The following is an 18,520-nucleotide window of genomic DNA, read 5'->3' on the forward strand; positions in this document are numbered from 1 at the left end:
AAAGGACACAATCGTCTCCACCACTACGACAGCTTTGATAAGCAGCGGAGACAACCGGAGCGCGTGGGGATGGGGCTTACCTCTTCCATTGCCGATTTAAGTGATCTAGCTGCAAATCCTCCTTGGAGACCACTTTTATCTGAAAGCCAGCCGCCCACCATTTAATAGGATACTGGAGTTATGGCAGCTATCTGCTGCTATAACAGTTGTATTCCACGTCAAAGTACCGGCATATGACAGCGGCTGGTCGTTAAGTGGTTTCAAATAAATCTATATACAAAATAACAGATTGGTCTTCATCTGTCTCCTATCATTTCATCGTTTTCATCTATGCAAAAAATGTTTGTCTTAATCGTATCGTATGGGGCACAGAACTTTGTATTTATAGACCACAGTTTATATGCAGGCCTGGCTATTTAAAAAAATAAAGAAGTTGAGGCTGCTCTTGAGCTGGCCATACGTTTATACAATTTTCTTGCTTAATTTCCTTTAAGATTTACCTTCAACTATGTAGTGCAAGGGCCTGCCTGATTGCATACAAATTGAAAGTGTGTGTTTGACCTTGTTTTTTATATGGATTTGATGAAATCTAAAGGAAACTCGTATAGTGTATAGCCAGCCTTAGGCCCCATACACACTATTAGATTTTCTGCAGATTTTTGTCTTCAGATTTACCAAAACCATATAATATGAGGTCAAACCTTAAGAGTTTCAATTCATATGCAATCGGGCAGGCCCTTGCACTACATGTTTTTATTTATTTTATTTTTTTTGGTAAATCTGAAGACAAAAATATGCAGAATATCTAATAGTGTATGGGGCTTAAAGCCTCGTACACTTGATCATATTTTGCGGTGGGAAATGTGTGATGGCAGGCTGTTGGTGGAAAATCTGACCGTTTGTACGCTCCATCGGACAATTGTCGGATTTTCTGCAGACAAATGTTGCATGGCAGGCTTTAAAATTTTCCGCAGACAAATGTCTGTTGGATTTTCCGAGCGTGTGTGCACAAAGTCTGTCGGACAAAAATCCAAAGTACAAACGCATGCTCTGAAGCAAAGACGAGCTGGAAGCGGTCAGTCTTGTAAACTTGCGTTTGTAATGGAGCATTAACATTCCTGACGTGGCAAATTATGAAGTCTTGAAATGCAGCACACATTCTCTTCTTTAATGGGATAATGAAGCTGCTTTTGGTGATACTGATGGAGTTAGTGCAAACTTATTTACAAAGGCTTTTTCCTGACGCCTTCATTGCAGCACACACTGGGGTTGTGACTCTGCCCCCACAACCTGACAGGATTGGATTAGCTATAAATTTGAAGGGGAGACCCCCCCCCCCCCCCCCCCCCCGCTGCATTCTCTTTTTTATCCTCACTTGACAGGTTGGACGGACGCGTTTTTTCCTGTTACAGATGAATAAGCCTCTTACCGCCTTCGCCCCAGCAGGTTCAAGCCTCTCATGTTTGGAAGTCCCTCCTGTACAGTCTCTAAAGGAGCTTCTATGGAGGGAGCCCCCGCTCTGGTGGTCTCAAGGGGCATCTAATTGGCATGTAAGAAGCTTTTATTTTGCAGTGGACTTCCCTTCCTTGCTTTCCCACTTTACTTTCCTATATTTATGCAACCTGGCGATTACCGAGTTAATTTGCCTTGTGTCAAAATAAGTACCTTTTTTTTTTTTTCTTTTTTTTTTTTTTCTCTCTATCAGCGGAGGGAGCAGGGATTGCTGGTACCTGTTATCCCTCATGACCGCCGTTTGTTTCGCCGCTCTGCGCATGTGCAGAGCTAGGATTTTCTCCCCTATGTTTTTAGTTGGCGCGGGGATACACGAGACACTTCCGCGCATGCGTGGAGCGTCGTTCAGCGGCGATATGGCACAATTTTTTAAAAACAGTGTCTGTGTAAATTCAGAATATGGTGTATTGCTGGCTACAGCTGGAGAGGACTGCTCTGCATCCCTGATTTGAATATTCCACCCAAGGTAAGTCCCTGTGGGGTTTCTTTTTATATATTCTCCTGCTTTTTCTTTTTTTATTATTATTTAATAAATTAAAATATAATTAAAATAATTATAAAATAATAATAAATATATATTTATATGTCCATATTTATGGTGTATTGCTGGCAATCAAATGTTAGAAATTTTTAGTAGGAGGCATAGTAATTGCTTCCTACTTATTCATTCCTTTTTTACATTTGTAGACTGTCCTGTATTTTTTTCCACCATCAGCAAGTTAGGTAAGAGGTTATACCGGTAAGGTAAGTATTGAAGGGGAGATGAAAAAAGAGTGCTAGATGCTTATTGCTGCCTTTTCTTTCGGCAGCCCAGCTGAATCAAGGACCGCAAGTTCTAGACATGGGAGAAGATCTAGCCATACCTCGAGTAGAAAATCTCGCAGAAGCTGCTCAAGATCCCCTTCACGTCACCGAAGGCATAGCCATTCATGGCATAGCCACTCACACCATAGCCAGTCAGGACGCAGGAGGTCTCCTTCCTTGCACCATCAAAGCCGCCATGCCCGCCCTGCAGCAAACGCTTGCTGGGTATGCGGTGCTCCGGCTTTGCCAGATAAGCTTGCATGTCGTTCCTGTTTCAATGGGGCCACTAGAGAGAAGGAAGCGGATGCAAGAATGGCTACGGACCTCATTAGGGAGTCTGCACGAGAATCATTACTGGAGTCAGCAACACCAGCTTTGGATAGAGCTGTTCTCAGCACATCCTCTGCGGAACCTTATCTCACCCAAGCATAGGAGTCTTCCTCAGAGGGTGAGAGTCAGATGTCAGCCGGCTAAGACTTTTCTCTTGTGGAACCCTTTGCAAAATCTGTTAAAGAGGCAATTGGCTGGCAGGAGGATGCAACAAATCCCCCTAAGGTGCGGAAGTATTTTCCAAATTTAAAAAGGGATCCGGAAAGATTTCCTTTCATTGAGGAACTCGAGGATCTCATCAAGGACGAGTGGGAGAGATCAGATAAAAGGGCTAGCCTTTCCAATAGACTGGCAAAAATTTATCCCTTAAAGGAAACAAAAGTGAAACCCTTAATAAATGCTCCCATCGTCGACTCTTCATTAATGCGTCTTGCCCGTCACGTGACATTACCGATCGAAGATGCGGTCTCTTTCCGGGATGTTCTTGATCGAAAGATGGATTTAGAATTGAAAAACGGCTGGGGGGGCCTGTAGGCCAGCGATTGACTATTTCTGGATATTCTGTATCTCCCGAGCTTGCTGCGGTGTGCCCACCACCATATCGACTGCTTGACCGACCTGGAGATAAAGATGGTTTGATGCATCGATACTCCATCCCACTGCCTGAGAAATGAGTTCTGGAGAGTTCTCATGTGCCACTGCGACCACTGTACCATAGGTATGGTTGCTGACATGGACCCCAGCACACTTAGGCAGGCTCTGGCTGGCAACTGATTTGTCTTTCCATCATGGGATTTATCAGTAGTTCTCCACGCTCTATCTTCCCCTCCGTTTTAATCCATTTGAAACAATCTCTCTATGGGACTTGACTTTGAAGCTGACTTTCCTTATTGCAATTACATCAGCAAAAAGGGTGTCAGAAATCCAAGCATTGATGATCTCGGAACCTCTTTCCCGACAGAGTGGTTCTAAGACCCTCGGAGCAGTTTATACCCAAAGTGGCCACTTTATTCCACTACAACCAGGACCTCATTCTTCCATCCTTCTCTAACGATCAGGGGGATCCACACCCTCTAGATGTGAGGTCAACCATCATTAATTATCTAACTGCTACTACCTCGTTTAGAAGGACAGATTCACTTAGTCATCCCTTACGGATCCAAACCCGGGCAAGCAGCTTCCTCGTGTACCATCGCATCCTGGCTGGTCAGAATCATTAAGAAAGCATATTCCTCCTAGCACCTGGTGATTCCTGAGGGCATCGGGGCTCATTCTACAAGGGCAGTGGCTACCTCCTGGGCAGCGTATTGCAGAGTATCTCCAGAGACAATATGCAGAGCAGCGTCTTGGTCCTCCAGGCATACCTTTATTTCCCATTACAAGGTGGACTCAGCTCACTTGTCCATGACTGACTTCGGCAGATCCATCATTAGAGAAAATTCTTCCGCATTATAAGGAGTTAAAGTTTATTTTTACTTGCACCCACCCGACTGGCGAGTTATTTCCCAGTGTGTGCTGCCATGAAGGCGTCGGGAAAACGGAAAATTGTATACTCGCCTTCCGTAATTTTCCTTTCCTGATGCATTTTCAGGGCAGCACACGGTTCCCTCCCTGTCTCTTTGTGATGATATATACAGAGAATGCAGCGGGGGGTCTCCCCTTCAAATTTATAGCTAATCCAATCCTGTCAGGTTGTGGAGGCGGAGTCACAACCCCAGTGTGTGCTGCCATGAAGATGCGTCAGGAAAAGAAAATTACGGAAGGTGAGTATACAATCTTCCATTTTTTTTTCTAGTGCGATCGAGTAATATATATAATTTTTTTCTTTGCAAGTTACCACAACACCATTGTTACGTAGTTTTGAGATCAAAGATACAACTATGTCCCTTGTTAATTTTTACGTTGTATTTTTTTAAATGTAACTGCCTACTCCCAAACTGTCATTTGAAGTAAAAGACATAGCCAAGTATTCTGCACATTTTTTTTTTTTTTTTTTTTTTTTTTTGTGCATTCAAAAAAGAAAATAAAGAAAATTAGACATGCTATTGGCCAATAGAACTTAACCAAAAAGTGCATTCTATGCATCCAAAAATCTAGAAAATATATATCCAATCATCATTCAACCAAAAAATAAAATAAGTCTCATGCATATGTCCTGCTTCTTAATAAAGGGGGTCAACAATGCCAAGAGTTGGTGAAAGCAAGGCTCCGTCATCCGGAGATGATAATTAAAATCATCCAGATTATTCCCCTGAAGCTCCCGCAGCAAAGGCATATGACATAATTGGTCATGATTAATAAAGCAACCAATTTTTGGTCCTCCCTCCTCCCCCCCTCCCCCTTCTCCCTCCTTCCCCTTGGGTTAAAGCAAAAATTCCAAGGCCAATCATAAATAACACGTTATCTCCTCCGATTCCGCAACATAGCGTTCAGAAACGAACTGAGAAGTGTGAAATCAAAAGCGTGAATCAATACTCGCCAGACTTCTACTAACATGAAATTGGCAGAAGGAGCCCAAAGGGTGGAGCTAAAGAGCTGAAAAAACACATTAGTACATCACTACATTCATGTGTGTTGGCTGACAATTCCTTGCAGTTTGTATGCAAAACAAGTTCCTGGCCAACGCCCTTCGTACAAAAGTCAGGTTTTGTCTGTGGAAAATCTGATCGGGTGTATGAGGCATTCGAGTGCACCCATAAAACCCGTTGGACTCCAGATGTTAGCTTAGTGGTGTCAAACTGGCGGCCCTTCAGCTGCTGCAAAACTACAAGTCCCATCATGCCTCTGCCTGTGGGATGCATGCTTATCACTGCCAGCCTTGCAATGCCTCATGGGACTTGTATTTTCAACAACAGCTGGAGGGCTGCCAGTTTGAGACCCCTGCTTTAGATGATGGTCCTGTTCTCCCCTGGGAAATATTTCTAGTATTTATTTTTCTCAATTTATTTTTTATTTTTTTCTGAAGCTTTCATCAAGATTGGACTGCTTACTGCCTGTATCTACCTGGTAGTTTCCAGATAGGCTACACAGAGTAACCATTCGGAAACAACTAAACCTCGCGACACAGGTTCTGCCTGTAAAGTTTTCTTCAGACACTGTATCCTGTATTACATGCCCATTACATTGTGCAACATGTGTAGCTAACTGCAGGGTGATATGCAGGTCCAGGACTGTGGTCCACTTCTATGGTTCCCAGACACTAAAGGCCCCCTTTGAGTGCATACCCACCATGAAGGGCATACGCTGTACCCATAGTAGGCCTAACCACGTAATACAGGGTTTTCCCTGTACATTGACAGTGGTTTCTTCTGCAGTGCGTGGTACAGAAGATGATTTGGGAGTTATTCATTTTTATTGTGGTAACCCCTGCCATTTTGTCTTGAATATTTCTCGGCATGAGCAATTTAAATTTGGCAGATTCCATAACCATGAGTAGTCCACTGATGATCCCCTCACTTGGCAATAATGAATCGCAGGCATATAAGGGAGCTGGGATGAAAGAGCAAAATGAAATGCATTCTGCAAGTGGCCTACAGGAAACTCAAGCCAACACTAGCTGTTCATTGGACCCAAGGCAATGTGCTATTATGACACTGCTCCTCTTATCTGACTCTAGCTTCCTCTCAGATGCACACCCTGCAGCCTGTTTGAGAAAAACAGATTTCCTTTCCACTGTGAAATCTTCGCTTCTAGAACCTTTGGCTTTCAGAGGGCAGAATTGCTATATGTCCTATGGAGGAAAGGATTGAGGATCCTTATTTTGTAGCCGAGATGGAATATTTTCCTTCCCCTGCAAGTTGTGAGGTAAAGGCTACGGCTCTGCGCCAAATGCTGTCTACTGTGGATACATTAACTGATGTGGTGCATACTAGTCTTTATCTAGCACAGTGGTTCTCAACCCTGTCCTCAAGTACCCCCAACAGGCCATGTTTTGGGAATTTCTCTAGGATAAAATAGCTGTCCAAAATACTAAGCCATTGACTCTGATTTAAAGCACCTGTGTAAGATAAAGGAAAATCTGCAAACGTGGCCTTTTGGGGGTACTTAAGGACAGGGTTGCGAACCACTGATCTAGCACACTTGACTCTCCATAGCCTAAACAAGCTTGAATGAACACTAAAGTCAAAGACTTCCAACACATGCACAAATGGATTGTGCACTTTAAGGACTGGCCCAATCCTGAAAGGATCCTGCGATATTGCACAAGAGACTCCGCTTTCCACGACTCTCCCCATTGATTGGCTGAGACACAGCCATTGGCTCCCGCTGCTGTCAATCGGTTGGTGTGCCAATGATGTGAGAGAATGGGTGGGGCCGAGTCACGACTCCACATCTGAATGGATACAGCCTTCGCTCGTTTGCTGTTTGATGTGGGGGCACTCAGTAGAAAAGAGGGGCCAAGCGTGCCGGCGAGGGACCCAAGAAGATGAGGATGTAGGCTGCTCTGTGCAAAACCATTGCACAGAGCATTTAAAGAGAAAGTAATCGCTGATGGGTTTACTTCCTCTGTTTCACTGCAAAGGCAAAGCATAATGGGCTACTATGCATCACATAGTAGCCCATTATGTGTCACTTACCTGACACAGGAACCAGCGATGTCCCCAATTTCCTCGCCGGCTGTAAGTGTTCATCTTCTATCCGGGGTCACGGACTCTGGCTCTGTGACTGGCTCAAGTCGCGTGACGTCACTCCCGTGCGTGGGAGCCGTCAGTCGCAACATATCGTTTAATGACTGTGACATGCCGTAACCCTTCTAAAGTGTGCATGCGCCGAGTACATTGGCACATGCGCAGAAGGAATCCTCGTACGGGGAATTGTAAATATCTTCTAAACCATGTAGGTTTAGGAGATATTTGCAGCACCTAGAGGTAAGCCTTAATCTAGGCTTACATGTAGGTTAAAGTGTGTTGTAAGGGTTTACAACCACTTTAAGTTTAACTTGTTTTTTTGTTTTTAAAACTTTAACACTTTCACCTAGAAAAGCAATTTAAAAATAAATTTGCTGTAGTGGCTACTGCTGTTTCAGTACTCTAACCCCTTGCAGTTCATGTTTAGTATGTTGCATCTTTTAAGGGTTCTGTTCATAGGAGTCTGGAATACCTCCTAAAGACTGCCTTGGCCCTTGCAGGTTCTGCCCTACAGCCAGCTTTTGCTGTTATGTCTATTTGCCATACTTTTGCTAACTGGACAATAAATAGACCAGAAACTGTCTTTAAAGAGGAGCTGCACCTAAAAAAAAAAAAATATTAAAAGCCAGCTGCTACTAATATTGCAGCTGCTGACTTTTAATAATATCACACTTACCTGTCCCAGGTTCCAGCGATGTCGGCGGCAGATGACGAGCGATCGCTCGTCTCGCTGCAGCCACCGCCGCCATCCTCTGTCAGGGAATCGGGAAGTGAAGCATGAGGGCTTCGCTGCCCGGTTCCCTACTGCGCATGCGCGAGTTGCGCTGCGCTTCTCTTATGGTCCCCCACTGTGTCTCTGGGAACTGTGTTTCCCAGAACACAACGGGGGGGCGGGGGTCTGCGGCCGTCTGGCCGGAAGTGGGTTCAGTTATCCAGGTAACTGCACCCCCCTCCCCCCCGAAAGGTGCCGATTGTGGCACCGGAGGGGGGGAGGGATAATACTAGCGGAACTTCCCCTTTAGGGTGAAGAACCGCTTTAAGGACCCTGCTGTTAGTTGATGCCCTCAGTGTTATGTTTTTTTGTTGATGTTCTAGACTAGAGAATGTAATTTGACAAATCTCTAGAATGTCCAATATTTCTGTACATATGTGCTAATTTTGTGATTAAAATCCTTGCCAGCTGATTCTGCTTGCAAAAAGCATCTTCTGTGCATGCTTTTTGACAGTAAATGCCTGTTTGGGAGAATCTCTTGATGACTTCATCAAGGAAGTCACTGGGAGGGAAAGGTACTCCTACCCCATGAGAAAACGCTTAACCACTTTCAGACCGAACCATTTTGCTGGCTTAAGACCAGACCACTTTTTACGATTCGACACGGTGTCGCTTTAACTGACAAACGCACGGTCATGCAAAGTGGCTCCCAAACAAAATTGATCCCCCCCCCCCCCCCCCACAAATAGAGCTTTCTTTTGGAGGTATTTGATCACCCCTGCGGTTTTATTTTTTGCACTATAAACAAAAATAGAGCGACAATTTTGAAAAAACGCATTATTTTTTACTTTTTGCTATAATATCCCCCAAAAACATATATATATATATAAAAAAAAATTCCCTCAGTTTAGGCCGATACGTATTCTTCTTCATATTTTTGGTAAAAAAAAAAATCGCAAGCGATTATTGATTTGGTTTGCGTAAAATGTATATCGTTTACAAAATGGGGGATAGTTTTATGGCATTTTTATTAATATTTTTTTTACTAGTAATGGTGGCGATCAGCTTTTTTTTTTTTTTTTTTTTTTTTTTTTTTTTTCTGCAACATTATGGGGGACACATGGGACATTTTTGACACATTTCTGTGACCATTGTCATTTTATACAGCAATCAGTGCTATACAAATGCACCGATTCCTGTGTAAATGACACTGGCATTGAGGGGGTTAACCAGGGGGTGGCAGTGTAGGGGTTAAGTGTGTCCTAGGGGCGTGTTACTGTGGGGGGCTGGGCTGTGTGTTAGTGAACACTCATCTCTGCTCCAATCACATGGAGCAGAGATCAGTGTCGCTTGTTGCTAGGCAGAACGAGGAGATGCCAATGTAAACAGAATCTCCCCGTGAGACGATCGCAGGTATCCCCAGGGCGATCGAGTCCGCAGGACCCGCGACTGGGCTCACGGGGGTCCCGACGGCGCGCACACTGCTGGCAGGGCGCCAAATACAAATGGACATACCTGTACCCCAGTTTGCCTGCCCGTTCCATTCTGCCGATGTACATCATCGTGTGCCGGTCGGGAAGTGGTTAAATGAGAAATAGAAAGCCTGTTAGCTTGGATCCAGATTGGTGCAAAAGCTATCCTGGTTCTCTGGGTTTTTTCAAAGGGTTATAAGATGGAATTTCTAGCTTAGCTTCGTGTGTGTTGGTGTTGGTGTTGGTGTTGGTGTTGGTGTTGGTGTTGGTGTTGGTGTTGGTGTTGGTGTTGGTGTTGGTGTTGGTGTTGGTGTTGGTGTTGGTGTTGGTGTTGGTGTTGGTGTTGGTGTTGTTGTTGTTGGTGTTTTTTTTTTTTTTTTTTTTTTTTTTTTAATCCCCTTTTCCCTTTACCAAGGAGTGGTTGTACCAGTTAGTTTAGCACAGGGATATACAATTAGCGGACCTCCAGCTGTTGAAAAACTACAAGTCCTATCATGCCTCTGGGTGTCATGCTTGTGGCTGTAGGTCGTACTATGCCTCATGGGACTTGTAGTTCTGCAGCAGCTGGAGGTGTGCTAATTGCATATGCATGACTTTGAAGAACCTTACTCAAACATATCCACAGTCCCAAAACCAAACCGGCTCATTTGCCTTATACTGAAGTTAAAATTTCTAAACCGATTTTCCTCATGTACCAAAAGTCCAGGTGGAATCGATGTTTCTGGTTGACAAGAGGAATTTCTGGGTCAGTAGACATACAAGATGCCTAGCTACATGTTAGAGCTGCATGATTCTGGCTAAAATGAATCACAATTTTTTTTTTTTGCTTAGAAGATATTACAATTTTTCTCACGATTCTCGTGGCGTAACATCTTTCACATTAAAGCAAAAAAAAAAAAAATGGGATAACTTTACTGTTTCCCCTCTTAGACTTTAAGTGGTTAAAATTCCTGCGTTTACACATTGTTAAAAACTTGGCAGACTGCCTGGATTTTTTCTTTACACAGTAGTTTTTCCCTTTGATCTAAGAAGGAAGAGTTAGTTACAATATTTCATGTTAAAAACTTGGCAGACTTCCCAGATATTTTCTTTTTACAGCTGAGTGAGCAATATAAGTCTCTCCACTTGTTATATGAAAGAATCGGCAAACTCGGCAATAGAGATGGTTAGGGGGGTTGAATCGAGATCACAAATTTTTAACGGTAATTGTGCAGCTCCTCCTACACATCCCACTTTTCCCACGTTTTGCTGTGAGACCATCATTCTGGCTCTCTAATGCACCCTGAGTGTTCCAGCACTTCTGCAAAGCCAGAGTATTCATGTCACAGGTTACCTGAACAACCACCTTCTGAAGGATTTGTATGCCACATCCTTGTCTGCCAACATCCAAAGAACAATTTGGTTCCTTTAAACCTTTGGCTAGACAATTAACTTTCCCTCAGGAGAAAGTTGCTTCCCAGTGTTACTTGGAGTCAAAACTTCCCTTCTCAGTTTGCTTATGCATAAGGGTTCTGGCCCTAACGGTAGCCTCCTTTCCGAAGCACTTCCCTCTGCCCAGTTTAAAGTGGTTGTAGTGTCAACATTTTAACTTTTACCTACAGATAAGGCTTACCTGTAGGTAAAATATACCTGTTGCAGTTTAGGAGATATTCCCCCTGCAATGAGCCACTGACTGCAGAGGCGCATGCGCACAGGGGATTCTTGGCTGAAAGCCCGGCAGATGCCGGACCTTGCCTTGTGGTGCATACTAGCGCATTATGCCTTTTGCCTTACAGGTGTAGGGAAAAAAGTGTTAGCGGGTTTACTACCGCTTTAACTTGGAACTCTTAAATCCAACATTCTCATGAGTCGTCAATGCCTAGAACAGTCTTCAAAAAAAAAAACATTGATATGTGATGCAGTAGCCCTAAATGAAATGTATGAGGGCTGTAGACCCGTCTATACAGAAATAATCTAGCAATGAGTAAAGTACAATGGTTAAAGCGGAGCTCCACTCAGGTTTTTTTTTTTTTTTTTTTTTTTTCCTCAACCATGTGAAAGTCACAGCTTATCAAATGAAATTTGGCATATGCTGTATATGTAATTGTTTTATTTATTTAGTTAACCAGTGTACTCCACCCTCTAGCACACAAGCTACCATCTTCGGTGTGGGCATCTGAAGCCCATTTGGAGCTTCTTCTGCGATAAGGTGCAACTGGCTAGCCAGCATGCACCTCCCGATCTCGTGCCTGCGCAGTGTGTACAATGGAGGAAGTTCCCATTATGGCAACCTGGCAATCAATTTGCCCATTAATTCCTGGGCTTGATGACACTTATATCCCTGGAGCCAATAGGCGGCAGGTACAATGCAAGTGGACATCTTTATTAACCCTACAGGTAATATGCTTTGAAAAGAAAAACATTCCTAACATTAAAGCGGAGGTCCACCCTAAAGTGGACCTTCCGCTCATCGGAACCCTCCCCCCCTCCGGTGCCACAATCGGCACCTTTCAGGGGGGAGGGGGGTGCAGTTACCTGGATAATACAGGTAACTGCACCCACTTCCGGGATAGCTCTCTGCTCTCTGCGGAAAGGGGCGTAACTTACGCCCCTTTCCGCAAGTGCCCGCCCCTTCCCGCAAGTGCCCCGCTGCCTGCTGGAAAACACACAGATCCCAGAGGCAGCGGGGAGCGTCCTTATTGCGCAGCGCGATTCGTGCATACGCAGTAGGGAACCATTTCCTGATTCCCATACCCAAGATGGCGGCTGCAGGACCCGACAGACGACCTAGAGATCGGCTTCGGGTGCCGACATCGCGGGTGCGCTGGACAGTTAAGTGTCACTATTTTAAAAGTCAGCAGCTGCAGTATTTGTAGCTGCTGGCTTTTAAAAAAAAAAAAAAAAAAAAAAAACGCGGAGTCCCGGTGGACTCCCGCTTTAATGCCATTGCGATCAGCAAAGCCTATGGCCAAATTTCAAACATAGGGTGGAACTCGGCTTTGATCGATTTTAGTAGATTGCTATAATATGACTGTTAACAAAAATGGTAAATTCTACTACAACTGCTAAAAAGAGAATATATATATATATATATATATATATATATATATATATATATATATATATATATATATATATATATATATATATATATATATATATATATATATATATATATATATATATATGTATATATATATATATATATATGTATATATATGTATATGTGTGTGTGTGTGTGTGTTATTAGTCTTGTCTCTGCTAATGGTTGCTGCCATATTGTAAATAAGCCACCACTGAAAGGGTCTTCTGATGCCAAAACTTCATAGAGTGAATTATTTCTGTAATCCTCCCCCCATGCATGTGCTCTACGGTTGCTCCCGCTGGCCCCTACATCACTTCTGTGTCTTGTTGTTGCAATAAGACTAGCAGGAGGAACCACAATGCCCCATTAAGCCCCTTTCACACTGCCTTGACTTGAGTTGCAATTTTTACCCGATTTCAGGGACTTTCTGTGTAAACTTGAGGTCTATGGACCTCAACTCCCATCAAAGTTGGACCAAAGTAGTAGTACATGGACTACTTTGAAGTCGGTGCGACTTGCAGTCACCCAGGAAAAGTCACACAAGTGTGAAAGGGGCCTTGGAGACTAAGCATTCAGCACTTCCAGAAGTGTCTGATTTAGAAGATCCTAGTTGTGGCTTCCCTGCAGTACAGCAGCAATTGGTTGTTGCTTTCAAAACTAGGATGAGGGTACTGCAAAAGAAAAAAATTTATGATTTCCGGATATAAAGTGCAATTTTAAGAAGAAAATTGTTGTGAGCATTCATTTGTCTAAGTGGTTATAAGTTTAATGGTAATGCATAGGTTGCTTGTTTTTTGCCGTTTAAAATTTGTTGAATTCTAAGACTGCTGGTATATTTAAAAAGAAAATTACTTTTGATTTAACGTAATAATTTTCAATGTTTGAGAATGTGTTTTCTTTTTAACAGAGGATGTCATGCAAGCAACATATTGTGAAATAGAGCTGGACAAGGCAAAGAGAGATGCGTTCGTTTACGCAATAAAAAATCACTACTGGTACCAGATGTACATAGATGACTTGCCAATATGGGGTATGGATCTAAGCTTTTTAAAAATATACAAGAAAGAAAACCGTTTTTCATGATTTAAAGTCTGTCATAACTATCAGAGGCTCATGCAGTATTCTCAGTGTACACAAGTAGGGCCCATTTTGCTGATGGTGTTCTGTCTCTTGGGGACTGTGGTGGGGAGATCCCCGGATATTTACACATGCCACAGGAGTAACATGCAGCACTTGTTCTACCTGCTTTTGCAGCAGGTAGACTAGAACAGGGCTTGACAAATTTGCTTGGAATCTAGGAGCCAGCTTAAAAAGTTAGGAGCCAGGTCGGTAACGGCGATCCGGATCTGTCCCTGGCCTGACATGGAGACGAGTGAGGGGAAGATAGCGCCTCGCCCCCCCCCCCCCCCCCCGTGTCTCCAAGTCATTGCCCATAGCTCTTGGAGGGACATTTTATTTATTTATTTTTTTCAAATGACAAATTTATTTTTTTAATTGCATTTTAGTGTAAATATGAGATCTGAGGTCTCTCTGACCCCCGATCTTATATTTAAGAGGACCTGTCATGCTTTTTCTATTACAAGGGATTTTTACATTCCTTATAATAAGAATAAAAGTGACACAAATTTTTTTTTAAAAGAACAGTGAAAAAAAAAAAAAAAAGTTAAAATAAGGAACAAAATATAAATATATATTTTTAAATGCGCCCTGTCCTGCCAGCATATGAAAGCGGTGTTCAAACCACACATAGGAGGTATCGCCGTGATCGGTAGAGCGAGAGCAATAATTCTAGCCCTAGACCTCCTCTGTAACTCAAAACGTGCAACCTGTAGAATTTTTTTAAACGTTGCCTATGGAGATTTTAAAGGGTAAAAGTTTGTCGCCATTCCATGAGCGGGTGCAATTTTGAAGCGTGACATGTTGGGTATTAATTTACTCGGCGTAACATTATCTTTCACAATATAAAAAAAAAATTGGGCTAACTTTGTTGTCTTTTTTTTATTAACTAAATTATTTTTCCCCAAAAAAAGTGCGCTTGTAAGTCCGCTGCGCATATACGGTGTGACAGACAGTATTGCAGCAACCACCATTTTATTCTCTAGGGTGTTAGAATAAAAAATATATGTAATGTTTAGGGGGTTCTAAATAAAGGGAAGTAGAAAGGCAGGTAATAAAAAAACAGGCAGAGCAAGCTCAATTAGCATTGCTAGTTGTCATACCAACGGCCACCACAAGAGGGCGCCAGATTCCAGAAGGAATCATAGGACCGCAGAAGGCCTCAAAGCCGCGGCCTCAATTACCGGCCGCCGGCGGAACGGCCCGACGCGATCACGCTGGGGGGGTCCACGGAGACGGGATACCCCCAGCTGAGCTGCCCCAGGCGCCAGGTCGCTATTTCTAGTCGCAAATGCGACCTGGCGCCCGGGTTTTGTCGAGCCCTGGACTAGAAGCAGGCGCAGTGTAAAAGAAAGGTAGTTGGGAACAACTGGAACCTGGAGGAGGAGGATCTAGCTCCTAGGATCTCTGAGAAATAGTTGGCTCCTCCAGTAACTACAATGGTTTTCCTGACACAAAGGTGACAGGGGAGGGAGCTCCAGCTGATGGCCTCAGCTGTATTCCTGTGTGCTGTATGAAAGGGGGTGTGTCCCTTTCCTACAATCAGCTCTCAGAGCTCTCCTCAGCCCTGTGCCCCCTTTTTTCTGACAGCTCAGACAAGCTTTATAAACTGTGGACTTTGAAAGGCTGAAGAGAAGACTTAAGATAAATGAGCACAGTTTATGTAGGAGGATCTGTTTCTGTGTATCACCTTAACGATAGTCGCGTCATGGGGTATATGTAAAGTTTTACACTTCCGGCAGTATGTCATTTGGGATATTTGACTATATGACTTTTAATACTAAACCTCACTGACTAAATTGCGCGTTTAACTCGTTAAGTTGGCATGTAATACATAAAGGAATTGTGTGTTAGGAAGGGAGATTATAGAACAAGACGTAAGTCTGAAGGCAGAGTGTTTATTGGTGATGAGCAGTTTAAAGATTTGCTCTTTAATAATCACATTAATTGTCCAGTTATATTGACAAGTTAAGGTATATGCTTACATGTGCTTTTCATCAGGGAATACAGTTTACCACAATCTCTGCAGGGAGCAAACAAATACATGAGGTTTAGTTAATGAATTTAGCTGTACTGTAGTAGCTTATGCTGCCTACCTGCCTAGGAGAAGCCGTGAACCGTTTAGTAAGCTACTATAGAATATTACAGCCTATGTAGCAACCAGTCCGTTCTGGCGTGTGTATAATTATTTTGTCCAAGCTGGCCCAAACAAATTTAAAAAGGAGCTTCAGGCTCCTGCAGAAAAAAAATTAAGTCAGCAGGTATAAATACTATAGCTGCTGATTTAGAAATTAGGACACTTGCCTGTCCAGAAAGCCAGCAGTGACTTAACCCAAGCTTTTATATATATATATATATAGATATATAGATATATAGATATATAGATATATAGATATATAGATATATAGATATATAGATATATAGATATATAGATATATAGATATATAGATAGATAGACTTTTATCGACTTTCGGGTGCTGTCGCCTCCATCTCTACTAATGGTAACGGCAGTGAAGCCTTGAGGCGTCACAGCTGGTTCCCTACTGCGCTCTGGCCTGGCTGGAGGGGGAGGAGAAGGGGGCGAATTTCCAGCTGAGTTGTGAAAACCCAGCCCCCCCCCCTTCAGACAAGCAGTGCTTCCCCTTTTAGGTGAAGCTCTGCTTTAAAGTGCTAGGAAGCCTATAATAGGATGCACTAGTAAAAGTGTGCATCACTGCAGTGGTTGGAAGCGCAAAAGCATGTTTAAAAGTTTAGTGGTGGCAAGAGAGTAGAGATTGGTGGGTGGAGGTGAAGGGGCAGAGGGACCAGCTGTGGTGGTTGGAATAGGAGAGGGGGTTGGCTTGCAGGCGGGACTGCAGGCTTTTAGGCATGGTGCCCAGGAGACCTTTGCCAATCTAATGGAGTGTGTTCCTGGATGGGAATGGGTGGCACCTGATCCTTGAGACCATAAGATTTAAAAATGGTCTTTCTGAGCAACCCAGAAATGGTGTAATGAGCAGCTGAGTCACCGTTGGGAGAAACATCAGGAATGACAGTTCTGGGCCTCAACAGCACATTTTCCCTGTGTAACACAAAAAAGGGATTTTTATAGTATATGACTGCTAGCTGAGAAACTTGCCTCAGAGGTGAGGCAACCCATCTATGGCCAGCTTAAAGGATGACTACGACAACCTTTCCATGCTCTAGTGCCATAATGATCAGATTCCTGCTAAGAGATTAGTCGGCCAGGCAGGTCAAGGTCACAGCTAGGATAACTTATGTGTAGGACTTGCCGGAGAGAACAGAGCTCTTGACAAGATCTTTAAACTTCCCAAGCTCCTAAAAGAGCCCTGGCCCTACTTCTTTAAGGACTGATTTAACAGCAATATTGAATACAGAGAAACTTGATAGAAGATTAAATTTGGCCAATGGAAAACAGTTATGCTGGGAGTTGAAGGGTAGTCTGAACTGACATCTATTTTTTTTTTTTTTTTTTTTTTAAATATATACACAAATCAGTCACGGATCTTTAGCAACTATGTTCACCAGTTATCTTCCAGGTCAGCCCTTGAGAGATGGAGGCCCTCCCATCGCCACAGGAAACACATTGTACAGTTCAAAAGGGGGTCCCTGGCCAGTCATTTTATGTTTCCTCCATTGGAGGAACACGTTGCTAGGAACCAGGAGAGGGCTTTCCTCTCTCGGGGCTGCCTGAGGAGTGGAGACTGCACAGGGGAACTGAGTCCTATCCGTCAGCTCCAGTGAAGTTCCTACCTTATGTTTTTGGGGCTCGGGTACCGTCCAGCATTGTAGGAGCAGACACATTACCCCTATCCTTCCAGTGCCGAGGTGTGCCAGTGGTAGGGTGATGCAGGTTTAGTGTAGGTGGATTAGTCCACCCCAGCTCCTCGCTGCAATTGCGGTGGTGCCGGAGATGTTGTTTGCATCATTTCTGGCCAAACCGTGTCATCCCTGTGCGCCAAGACTTCTGGGTCTCCAAGGGAGCAACGAGGAAGGGGAAAGCTCAGACTGGGCCTACTATTCCCCACCAGCGTCCAGCAATACCACACTAGCTGTGGGATCTGGAGCAGGAGAGGGGGGATCATGGAGGCAAATCCCCAGGACACGCCGTCGGATGCAGGCACCAGCCAAACCCAGGTAAGCTGCTGGGCAAGCCCTGTACTGAGGTTTTTTTCATGTTGGTAGTTGTAAGGCTAGGACTTGTAGTACTTCATGGTGGTGGATGCCTCACTGTCCTGGGACTATGCAGTTTGGTGGTTGCAGCACTGGTGTTTAAAGAGAGTAAAAGGTTTTTGATGCCGAGATCATCTATTTATTTTCAGGCTAAGGAGACTCCAAGGGAAGACAAGTCAGGCTGCAAAAAGTGCCCTAATTGTGGAAACAAGTTATCGGGCTCTTACAAAGCTTTATGCCAACAGTGTATTGCAGGCTTACTAAAATCGGAGGCAGTAGAGCAGCTGTTATTCCCTCTTCACCAGGCCTTACAACACCCAGCTCTGGGGAGCCCCGTGGAGTCGGGGAGCATAACCCTGTGTTAGCTCTGAATCCTCTGACTCACGCGTTATTTACGATACACTGCAAAATTAACGAGGAAGAAGTTCAATTGTCCAGACATGACAAGATGTATGAGGCCTTGGGGAAAAAGAAGGCAAAGGTATTCCCTATACATAATGTGCTTTCTGACCTTGTCCATAAGGAGTGGGCCGAGCCGGCCAAAGTTTTCTTTCCAAATTCCCATGCCGCGTACACTTGAGCGGAATGTCCGACAGAGTCAGCCGGAAGGTTTTCATCGTATATTCCAATTGTGTGTATGCCTCATTGGACTATTTTTTTTAAGAAAATTCTGACGGACCTAGAAATGGAACATGTGTTAAATATTTTC

The 18,520-nt window shown here is 43.7% G+C and overlaps 1 protein-coding gene across 1 annotated transcript in view; it reads left to right on the top strand.

Moving 5' to 3' along the window:
• Positions 1-18,520, top strand: part of TM9SF3 (transmembrane 9 superfamily member 3) — a 93,571-nt gene that overhangs the window by 28,333 nt on the left and 46,718 nt on the right. The window contains exon 3 of the mRNA XM_077454362.1: positions 13,430-13,552. Coding sequence (XP_077310488.1) covers positions 13,430-13,552 — 123 coding nt within the window. The remainder of the gene's footprint in view (positions 1-13,429; positions 13,553-18,520) is intronic.

Source organism: Lithobates pipiens, unplaced genomic scaffold (genome assembly GCF_037356315.1).
Source record: "Lithobates pipiens isolate NorthernLeopardFrog02 unplaced genomic scaffold, aLitPip1_a1.2 Scaffold_25, whole genome shotgun sequence".
Lineage (NCBI taxonomy): Eukaryota > Metazoa > Chordata > Amphibia > Anura > Ranidae > Lithobates > Lithobates pipiens.